This window comes from Rhincodon typus, chromosome 13, assembly GCF_021869965.1.
Source record: "Rhincodon typus isolate 14 chromosome 13, sRhiTyp1.1, whole genome shotgun sequence".
Taxonomy (NCBI): Eukaryota; Metazoa; Chordata; class Chondrichthyes; order Orectolobiformes; family Rhincodontidae; genus Rhincodon; species Rhincodon typus.
Window position 1 is genome coordinate 27,419,241 of NC_063344.1, and position 12,116 is coordinate 27,431,356.

Here is a 12,116-nt window from a genome sequence, read left to right on the forward strand (position 1 = left end):
CATTTTCTGAAGAAGGGTCCAGACCTGAAACGTCAGCTTTCCTGCTCCTCTGATGCTGCCTGGTCTGCTGTGTTCATCCAGCTCTACACCTTGTTATCTGGACAAGATCTAGACTTGGTCTGACAAATCGCAAATAACATTCGCACCACACAAATGCCAGGCTGTGACCATCATCAATAAGAGATGATCTGATGACTGGCCCTTGACATTCAATGGTGTTGCCATCACTGAATACCCACTATCAACATCCTGGGAGTTATCATTGATCAGAAACTCAAGTGGACTCATCACATTAATGCAGTGGCTACAACAGCAGGTCAGAGGCTAGGATTACTGCAGCGAGTAACTCACCTCCTGACTCCTCAAAGCCTGTCCACCATCTACAAGGGGCAGGTTAGGAGTGTGATGGAATACTCCCCAGTTGCCCGGATGAGTGCAGCCCCAACACCACTCAAGAAGTTTGATACCACCCAGGTCAAAGCAGCCACTTTATTGGCAATGCATCCACAAGCATTCACTCCCTCCACCACCAACGCCCAGTAGCAGCAGTGTGTACTATCTACAAGATGCACTGCAGAAATTCACCAAAGATCTTCAGACAGCACCTTCCAAACATATAACCATTTCCATCGAGATCGACAAGGGCAGCAGATACATGGGAACACCACCACCTTCAAGTTCCCCTCCAAGCCACTCACCAACCTGAGTTGGAAATATACTGCTGTTCCTTTACAATCGCTGGGTCAAAGTCCTGGAATTCCCTCCCTAATGGCATTGAGAGTCAACCCACAGCAGGTGGACAGCATGCTGTTCAAGAAGGCAGCTCACCACCACCTTCTCAAGGACAACCAGGAATAAGCAACAAATGTTGGTCAGCCAGCGACACCCACATACCACAAAATCAAAAAATAAAAAAAACTGCAAGAATAAGATCCAATTTTTTATTCATTTGTGGGACGTCCCTAGTTGCCCTTGAGACGGCAGTGCCTTTTTGAACCTCTGCAGTCCACCTTCTGTGGGTTGACCCACAATTCCTTTAGAGAGGGAATTCCAGGGTTTTGACTCAGTGACAGTGAAGGACCAGCAATATATTTCCAAGTCAGGGTGGTATCCCCATGTATCTGCTACCCTTGTCCTTCTAGATGGAAATGGTCATGGGTTAGGAAGGTGCTGTCTGAGGATCTTTGGTAAATTTTTGCAGTGCATCATGGAGATAGCACACACTGCTGCTACTGAGTGTCAGTGGTGGAGCGAATGAATGGTTATAGATGTGATGCCCATCAAGCAAGCTGATTTGTCCTGGATGGTGCCAAGCTTCTTGATCCAATTGCTTCCCTCCTGCTCTGTATCACATTACAGGCTATAGTTAGTTGGTCAGAATTCACTGCCTCTCAGTCGTAATTAGGCAAGTAGAACTCTGTGTGAACCCACCACAGATTAGCTGTTTGTCCTGTTATCCAGCAGAGTCTGACTGTGAGCTGGTTGTTCCTCCAGCCACACATTTTGTATGGCTAAACAAAAATAAGCAAAGAATGGATGCTGAAAATCTGAAACAAAAACAGAAATTGCTGCAGAAACTCAGCAGGTTTGGCAGCATCTGTGGAGAGAAAGCAAAGTCAACATATTAGGTCCAGTGGCCTTTCTTCATTTTGTGTACCTGTTCATTCTACTGCAGTGCGTGCCTCGATGTTCTTACCTTTCGTTTGGTACTATTTTGTGTCTTTTCCTTGTCCATCTTTTCCTTCTCACTCTCTTTCTGTGTGTGGGTGTCCTCATTTTGATCTTGATCACCACTGTCATCATCCTTTAAACTACAAAATGAAAAAACAGTTTGTGACAATTCTCCAGTTATTTAACAATAACATTTAAAAATCTATTTCTATTCTACAAAATCAGTAATAGTTGTACTAAATTTGTTGCATACCTGTATTTACTCACAAAATTGTCTGGCATATAATGCTGCAAGCATACTGCACAAATGCCACATTAACCAGTCCACCTGATAAAACAATTGCACATATTTTTATACAACATAGAATCCCTACAGTGAGGAAACAGGCCATTTGGCCCAATGAGTCCACACTGATTCTCTGAAGAGCATCCTACCCAGACCCATTCCCCCACCCTGCCCATATAACCCTGCATTTCTTGTGGCTAACCCACCTAACCTTTACATTCCCTGAACACTATGGGTAATTTAGCGCGGCCAATCCACCTAATTTGCATATCTTTGGACTGTGGGGGGGGAAACCAGAGCACCTGGCAGAAACCCATACTGTCACAGGGAGAATGTGCAAACTCCACACAGACAGTAGCCCAAAGGTGGAATCAAACCCAATTAATAAAGCCCCTTAATAAAGACCAACAAATAATAATGGATTGTTTCAGATGCAAGAGGTCAATGTCAGCATAGAAATGGAGCCTTTGGTCCAACTCATCCCAATCTGACCTAGCCCCATTTGCCAGCATTCTGCCCATATCCCTCTAAACCCTTCCTAATAATATACCATCCAGATGTCTTTTAAATGTTACAAATTTATCCCTCTACCACTTTCTCTGGCAGCTCATTCCATACACATGCCACCCTCTGCGTGGAAAAGCTACCTCTCAGGTCCTTTTTAAATCATTCCTCTCTCAACTTAAACCTCTGTCCTATAGTTTTGGACTTCTCCACCCTAGGAAAAAGACCTTAGCTATTCACCCTATCCATGCCCCTCATGAATTTATAAACCTCTATAAGATTATCCCCTCAGTCTCCAACGCTCCAGAGAAAAAAGCCTCAACCTATTCAGCCTCTCCCTGTAGCTCAAATCCATCCAATCCCACCAACATCCTTGTAAATCTTTTCTGCACCCTCTCAAGTTTAACAGCATCCTTCCTAAAGAAGGGTGACCAGAAATCTACACAGTATTCCAAAAGTGGCCTCACCAATATCCTGTGCAGCTGCAACATGACATCCCAACTCCTATATTCATTGTTATGACCAATGAAGGAAAGTGTGCCAAACACCTTCTTCACCACCCTATCTTACTGCAACTCCACTTTCAAGGAACTATGCACTTGCACCCCTAGGTCTCTTTGTTCAGCAACACTCCTCAGGGCCTACCATTAACTGTACAAGTCCTGCCCTGGTTTGCCTTATCAAAAGGCAACACCTCACATTTATCTAAATTAAACTCCATCTGCCACTCCTCAGCCCACTGGCCTATCTGATCAAGATCCCATTGTTTTCTGAGATAATCTTCTTTGTTTTAAAAAAACACAGTATGATCCAAGAAGCCATGGTTAATTAGTTGACTGCTGGCAACATCAAGAGGATTAAAAAAATTAATATATGGCCAGATAGACAACAGGTGAAATTTATTGCAACATGAGGTGACCCACTATGGGAGAAAGGTTACATGGTAAAACCTTGAAAGGAGTAGGGGGGTCACAGAAATTTAGGGCTTGACAGGCACTTTTAAGTATTTATGCAATGGCAAGCTGATAAAGCCCAGTAGACCATAAGATGTAGGGATAAGCAGGCCATGCTGCCCATCAAATCTGCTTCATCATTCAAAGAAATTATAACTGATCTAATAATCCTCAATTTCACTTTCTTGCCTTTTCCCTACAACCCTTGATTCTCTTACCAAATAAAATCTACTTACCTCAGCTTTTAAAATACATAACGGCACAGCTTCAACAGCGCTCTGCAGTAAGATATTCTAAAGATTCATTATCCACAGAGAAGAAATTCCTCCTTTCTGTCTCAAATGAGTGACCCATTATGTGAGATTATGGTCTCTGGTCCTAGACTCTCCCACAAGGGCAAACAGCCTTTCTGCATCTACCCTGTCAAGTCCCCTAAGAATCTTGTTTGTTTCAATACTGTTGCCTCTCTTTCTATATTCCAGTGAGCCCCAATCCCCTCAAACTCTCCTCAAAGTATCAGTCTAGTGAATCTTCTCTGGACTGCTTCCAATGCCAATATATCTTTCCTCAGATAAGGGGCCTGAAACTGTTCGCAGTATTCCAAATATGGTTTCATTAGTGCTTTGAAAAGTTTTATTTAGTTTTACACTTCTACACTCCATTCCCTTTGAAATAAAGGCCAACATTCCAACTGTCTTCCCTATTACCTGAGGAATTTCAATCTGAGCATTTTGAGATTCATGGTCGAGGACTCCTGAATCCCTCTGTTGCAGTTTCATGCAGTTTTTCTCCATATAAATGATACTCCCTCCCTCAATGCTTCCTGCCAATGTACCCACATTATATTCCATCAGCTGAGCTTTTTTCCCAATCAATTAATCTGTCTATATTCCTCTACAGATTCTGTGCCATCCTCACCATGTGCCTTCTCACCTACTTTTTGTGTCATCCCCATACATTCAATTTCATTCAATGTTGTACAGTCAATTTCTACAACCAAGTCATTAATCTTGCAGCCACAGCACTGATCCATGTGGCACACCATTAGTTAGAGGTTGCCAGCCTGAAAGTGCGCCCCACACGCTTAACCCAACTCTCTATCTTTTATTAGTTAGCCAATCCCCTATCCATGTTAATATAGTGCCTCCAACATAATGGCTTCTTCCTCTTATTAAGTAGCCCAATGTGTGGTATCTTATCAAATACCTTCTGCAAATCCAAATCCACCACTTCCCTTAAATCTCTCCTGCTTGTTACTTCTTCAAAGAATTCCAGTAAATTTGTCAGGCGTAAGTTCCCCTTCATGAAGCCATACTGACTCTGCTTTATTGCATTATGCAGTTACAACACATTGTCTGGCCTAGCATCTCTATTTCAACCACTTAGTTTCTAAATTGATTTTAAAAATGTTACTCTGGTCTTTTAGTTTGTAGCCTGTAAAGATTTCCCCTATTTACTTTCAATCTGAAGATAACCTATAATAGATAGTCAAATTAGTAGCTATCACCAACCAATGAACTTATGGTTTACTTGTGATGTTACTCTTTTGTGCTGGGCCCCTGATCTTGGAGTTCAATTTATCCTGTTAGAAAAAAAACCTTAAACTATGATCCAAAAGAAACAAACAAAAAGCACCACTTTTTCCCTTGCACTGTAATCCCATGTTGCCTCCAAATTCTCTGAATTATATACTCACTTAGGCTGTCTCACTCTGGATTTGATCTCTTCTTCTTGACCATATGAAGCTCATTGACACTAATATTTAGTAATTTTGGAATGCGTTTAGTGTCTTCTACTATTTGCTTGTTTCCCTTTTTTTTCCCCACAGCCTCACCCTTTAATGGACCTATGCTGTGTTTGGCTTCTCTTTTTCTTTTTCTATATTTAAAGAAGCTCTTGCTGTCTGTTTTGATATTATGAGCAAATTTGCACTCCAAGTTTATTTTGTCCAATTTATTATGTTTCGAAACGTTTAGCTTACCACTAATCTTTGCCACACTGTATGTTTTCTTTTCTTTCAATCTGATGCAATCCTTAATTTCCTTGATTAATTATGGCTTGCTTATCTCTCTCCTGGAATCCTTTCCCTCACTGGAATTTGTCTTCGCTGTGAGCATTAACAAATTTCTTAAACGTCTCCCATTATTCTGCAACCATCTTTGCTGTTAAACTCCTTTCCCAATCTACTCCAGATACCTCTGCCTAAACTCCTTTGTAATTACCCTTACTTAATTTTAGTATAATTGTTTCCAAACCAAGTTCCTCTCTCTCAAACTGAATACTAAATTCTACCACTTTACAGTCACTGTTTCCAAGGGAATCTTTTGGTTGGTCTGACCTCACTTATTAAACCTGCCTCACTACATATTACCAGACCCAAAGTAGCCTCATCTCTGGTTGGATCTGCAACATATTGTTCTAGGAAACTATCCTGCATATATTCTATGAACACTTCCTTATTGCTGCTTCTGCCGATCTGACTAGTCATTCATGATTAACGTATTGCCTTTGTTACATGGACTCTATTGCCTGATTTATTCTCTGTCCCACCATATTGCTACTAAGAGGGAGCATTTGGACTACTCCTACAAGTGTCTTCTTTTTCATTTTTTTCATGTCCACTCACATGGATACAACATCTTCCAATTCAAGATCATTTCTTACTATCATACTTATTCCATCTAGTATCAACAATGCTACCCTACAACCCTTTCCTTCCTGCCTGTCCTTTTGAAAAGTCGTGTATCGCTGAATACTTAGCTCCCAGGTTTCAACTCTATGTAACAATGATTCCATTATGGCTAGAAGATCTACCCATTAACATGTATTTGTGTGGTCAATTCATCTATTTATTCCAATTACTATGCACATTCAAGTAAAGAGCCTTTAATGTCACTTTATTTATTTTTTTCCTCTTTTGACCTTATTTACTGTTTCTTTACATGTATACTCTGTACCTTCTTGTCCCACGCTGGATATCATCATCCAAACAGCTGACCTGTAATGCTGCCATATCCTCTTGTTTTGTAAGCCTACACTTTATGTCAGCCAAACTCTAGTTAGTTTAAAGTCCTCTCTACAGCCCTACTTATTTAATTTGCCAGGACACTGGTCCCAACATAGTTCAAGTGAAGCCCATCCCATTAGAACAGTTTCCTTCTACTCCAATTCCAGCGCCCCATGAATTGAAGCCATTCTACCTTGACCAACATTTGAGTCATGCATTTAACTGCTTGACTTTATTTGGCTTATGCTAACTTGTCTGTGGCTCGGGTAGTAACCCAGAGATTATTACCTTAGAGGTCGTGTTCTTTAACTTTGCTCTTATCTCTTCAGAGTTTTTCACAAAAACCTTCTTCTAGTCCTACTAATGTCTTCGGTACCAGTGCAAATTATATTTTATAAATAAGTTAGTGTACAAAATCAAGGAGGTAATACTAAACTTTATACAAAATTATGTTAATTTACAGTTAGAATGTGGCATCATGGCTTGGTCACCTTAAATTTAAAGAAAGACGTTAAGACTATGTAATGGATGTATCAGACAAGTTTTTTTTTCTGTGAGGAAAGACTAAAGAATGCAAAGCTCTCATTATTAAAGTAACACCAGAGAAAGGGTAGGGCTGATCAAGGATTGTAAAGGGAATTTGTGCACGGAACCTAAAGAGATAGGACAGGTCCTTAATGAATACTTTTCTTCAGTATTCACAACTGAGAGGGACCTAGTTGTAGAGGAGGACAGTGTGAAACAGGCTGGTCGGCTAGAGGAGGTCAATGTTAGTAAGGAAGATGTGCTAGGAATTTTGAGGAAGTTGAAGATAGATAAGTCCCCTGGGCCTGATGGGATTTATCTAAGGATTCTATGGGAACTGAGGGAAGAGATCATAGGGCCTTTGGCGATGATCTTTTCATCCTCACTCTCCACGGGTATAGTGCCGGAAGATTGGAGAGGGGCAAAAGTCATTCCCTTGTTCAAAAAAGGGAGTAGGGATAACCCCGGAAATTACAGGCCAGTTAGTCTTACATCAGTGGTGGGCAAATTATTGGAGGGGGCTCTGAAAGATAGGGTTTATGATCACTTGGAAAGGCACAGTTTGATTCGTGATAGTCAGCATGGATTTGTGAGGGGTAGATCATGCCTCACAAACCTTATTGAATTCTTTGAAGAGGTGACCAAACACATGGATGAAGGTAGAGCAGTGGATGTGGTATACATGGATTTAAGTAAGGCTTTTGATAAGGTTCCCCATTGTAGGCTCATGCAGAAGGTAAGGACGCATGGGATAGGGGGAAAATGTGGCAGATTGGATTCAGAATTGGCTGACCCTTAGAAGACAAAGGGTGGTAGTGGACGGAAAATATTCAACATGGTGCTCAGTTACGAGTGGTGTACCACAAGGATCGGTCCTGGGTCCTCTTCTATTTGTGATTTTTGTAAATGATTTGGATGAAGGAGTAGAAGAGTGGATTAGCAAATTCGTGGACGATACGAAGGTGAGTCGTGTTGTGGACAGTGCGGAGGGCTCTTCTAGGTTACAAAGGGACATTGATAGGATGCGGAGCTGGGCTGAGAAGTGGCAGATGGAGTTTAACCCTGAAAAGTGTGAGGTGATTCATTTTGGAAGGACAAACTTGAAAGCAGAATACAGGGTTAACAGAAAGATTCTTGGCAGTGTGGAGGAGCAGAGGGATCGTGGGGTTCATGTTCACAGTTCCCTGAAAGCTGCCACCCAGGTAGATAGAGTTGTTAAGGCGGTGTATGGTGTGTTAGCTTTCATTAATAGAGGGATTGAGTTCAAGAGCCGTGAAGTTATGCTCCAGGTGTATAAAAGCCTGGTTTGGCCACATCTGGAGTATTGTGTCCAGTTCTGGTTGCTTCATTACAGGAAAGATGTGGAGGCGTTGGAAAAGGTGCAGAGGAGATTTACCAGGATGTTGCCTAGAATGGAGGCAAGGTCTTACGAGGAAAGGTTGAGAGAGCTAGTGCTTTTCTCTTTAGAACGATGAAGGATGAGAGGTGACTTGATAGAGGTGTACAAAATGATCAGAGGTATAGATAGAGTCGACAGCCAGAGACTTTTTCCTAGGGTGGAGGTAGCTATTACGAGGGGGCATAGTTTTAAAGTGAGTGGAGGTAGATAAAGGGGAAACATCAGAGGTAGGTTCTTTACTCAGAGAGTGGTAGGGGCGTGGAATGCATTGCCGGAGAGGGTAGTGGAGTCGGCCTCATTAGGGGCATTTAAGTGCCTATTAGATAGGCATATGGATAATAGTATAAGGTAGGGGTGGAGGTTAGATAGACCTTAGGATTAGGGTAAAAGTTCGGCACAACACTGTGGGCCGAAGGGCCTGTACTGTGCTGTACTGTTCTATGTTCTAACACAGGCCAAGAGAAGATCTGACTGAAGGTTTAGACTATAGAATCATAGAATTGTTATGCTGCAGAAGATGGTCTTTCATATCTAACTAAAAACCAAAAGCACTGCGGATGCTGTAAATCAGGAACAAAAATAAAGTTGCTGGAAAAGCCCAGCAGGTCTGGCAGCATCTGTGAAGGAAAAAGAGAGTTAACATTTCAGGTCCGGTGACCCTTCCTCAGAACCAGTTCTGCCAGACCTGCTGGGCTTTTCCAGCAACTTTGTTTTTGTCCTTCATATCTATACTGGTTCTCAGGGGAGCTCATGACTTGGTGCCATTCTCCAGCCACCACACCACAATCCTGCATGTTACGTCTATTTAAATAAACATCTACTGTCCTCAAGTGCCTCAGTTGATCTGGACTCCATTATACTTTCAGTGCATGCTTCACATTCCAGAAAAAAATCCCTTGCTAAATAAATTTCTTCTCACATCACATTTGCAAGTCATTTGAAATCTGTGCTCTCTCAATCTTTATTAATTTATGAGTGGGAACATATTCTCCATTAAAGTAAATTCACCCTTGAATGCCTTGATTAGTCCAGATTCCACCACAACCTCAAGCATGCATTCCAGATCCTAATTAGTCCTTGCAGGAAAATCATTTTCCTTGAGTAGCCAGTGCTTCTTTTACCAATTACTTTAAATTTGCAGCATCTGTTTTGCAATTCTTTTACCATTGGGAATAGTTTTCCCTACCTACTGTCCAGATTCCTCATGCCCGTATACCTCTATCAATCTCCTTTCAACTTCTCTTGTCCAAGGAAACAGTCCCAACTTGTGCAATCTGTGTGCACAACTGAATTTCCTCAACACATTCTAATGAATCTTTTCTGCACTGCCTTGACTACTTTCACTTCCTTCCTATAGTGTGGTATTCAGATCTGGACATAATAAATCAGTTGAGATCCAATCAATGTTTCACACAAACTCAAAAACCTTACTTGCTTTTATACTCTATGCCCCCATTGACAAAGGTTAGAGTGCTGTATATTTTATTAACTGTATTCTAAACCTGTCCTGCCACCATGACAGATTTATGCACATATACACTCAAGTCTCCCTGCTCTTGCACCCTTCATTTCATATTGAAATCCTAAGGATTTCAATCAAAACAAATCACTTCACACTTCTCTGCATTAAATTTCATCTGCCACTTCTCCATCCATTCAATTTCAAAATACTTAACAGCAAATTAATTACTTGTGAAGTATAGTCACTGTTGTAATGTAAGAAATGTGACCTAATTTCCACACAGCAAATTCCCATGAACAGCGATGGAATAATCTGTTTCTAGTGATATGGAATGAGGTAAATATTAGCACAAAACTCCAGTGATTTTTGAAATGTTTAATAAAAACATATCAACTCAATTTTAAACTTAATTTAGCTAACTTCAATTGATATGTACAGAAGTTAATTCCAAACTTCTCCCATCGTTTAAATGTCAGTGTTCCCTAATTTGATTCATGAATGACCCAGTTTAAAATTTTAGACTGTCTTCTAACCTAACGTTCAACTCCAGTCTCTCATTAAAATACATCCCTAGTCATTCCTTTTAATATCTGTAAGCTTTGATTAAATGACTATTAAATATTTTAAACTCCACCAGCTAAAACTGGAACTTGTTTAATCCCTCCCGAAGCTTAGCATTTAGACTCTGAAGAAGCCATACCGACTCGAGACGTTTCTCCACAAATGCTGCCAGACCTGCTGATTTTCTCCTACATTCTCAGTGCTTGTTTCAGATTTGCAGCCTCCGCAGTGTTTTATTTTTATGTAATTCCAGTAAATCTACGTTGCACTTGCTCCATGACCAATCCAGTACCCAGGACTACTAAAGCCTCCCGGTATATATTACCGAATGCTTTGTATGGTTGAAAAATGGCTTCTATCACCTCGTTTTCTAGCCACCTAGGTATAAATATAATGGCGATATTCCATTAGCCTTTTGGATCGTTCACTGTATTCGTTCATGAAATGTAATGATCTATGTACTAGAACCAAAAAGCCGCTATGGACCTCTATTGCGTCTTGCTTTAAAGCATCTATACCGTACTCAGATCTTCGGCAACATCAACCCCTAAGTGCACAATGTCCTTCCAAATTATGCCAAACCGACTGACAAAACAAAACGAGAAATCAATCGAAGAACTGTATCAATTTCAAAACGTTGAAGGTGTTAATATGTTGATTTCGTATAAAAGTGCTCGTACAGGGTGACTAACGTAAGCGTTTGATATTTCAGGGTTGGTTATTTCAGAACAGCCTCTTAGCATTCGGTTAGATATCGGAATCACTGAACCACACAGGAGGTCCCACAGCCCTAAAACGAATGCGGCCCTGCAGGCGATAATTTGAAAGATCTTGAAAAAAGATGAATAAACGTCCCGGGAACAGGCCGCTAATGCCAAGATAAGATTAAGGAGAAATGTTTGTGTGAGAGATGGAGGAAGGGAAACCAATGACTCACGCATCGAACTTGTTGTTCATGGTGTTAACACCGGGCGGGCTAGCTGGAACTCGTTCCCTGGCTCGAGGACACTCCCCTTCAGCAATCGCTCGAGCTGCAGCTGCGCGCTCACCTGAGGGGCGGGGCCCAGGACATCCGGGGACACGGCACGTGATAGCTCCCAACGCATCAGCGCACTGCGCGAAAGGCTGGTCTGTTAAAAGCAGCGGGCGGCGTGGCGGGAGTGCGACACGTGGTGCGGAGGTGGGAGGTGGAAAGAAAAGGTGAGGAGGACCCGGGTAGGGTAGGAGGGGTTCTGGAGATGGTGAGGTGCAACCGGACTTGGAAGGAGATCAACTGGGTAGTGTGGACTGGATTAGGGACGACGGTAAAGGGAGCAAGGTAGGGAGAAACTGGGGAGGGGGCTCGGTATGGGATGAGGCGGTTAGGGGGCACTGGAAAGTGAATCTGGGGGAATGGGAGCGTTGATGAAGAAGTCTGGGAGATTAGGGGCTGAAGATGCAGGATGGGTTTGGGGACCTTTGAAGAACCGCTTCTTAATTTACCTCCTAGCTCCCTGTATTTTGCGTTCTGTTCGCAGGAGCCCATCCCTCTTTACTTGTCATTGGTACTGACCACAACCTTTTCCCCCCCTGGAATGTCCTGCAATTGCTCAAGCACTTCCTTGACCCTGGTAACATTCCTGGTGCTGCCAACATGCCACTGTATTCCCCTGAGAAACCATTTTCTCTAGCAGTATCAAAAACTGAAAACCTGTTAGAGAATGGTACCACTAATAGACTTCTCCATTGCCTGCCTGGTAGTCACTGAT

General features: G+C 42.0%; 1 protein-coding gene across 4 annotated transcripts in view; it reads right to left on the reverse strand.

The window, feature by feature from the left end:
• The window catches only part of eif4e2 (eukaryotic translation initiation factor 4E family member 2), a 45,683-nt gene extending 34,222 nt beyond the window's left edge, over positions 1-11,461 (reverse strand). For 2 of the 4 annotated variants that reach the window (XM_048604351.1, XM_048604350.1), the window contains exons 1-2: positions 11,418-11,461; positions 1,697-1,811 (exon numbers count right to left, since the gene is read on the reverse strand). In XM_048604351.1, the coding sequence (XP_048460308.1) occupies positions 1,697-1,811; positions 11,418-11,440 (138 nt within the window). In that variant the 5' untranslated portion in view covers positions 11,441-11,461. The other 2 variants (XM_048604352.1, XM_020529610.2) reach the window with 1 other exon arrangement.
• Positions 11,462-12,116: the final 655 nt, after the last annotated feature.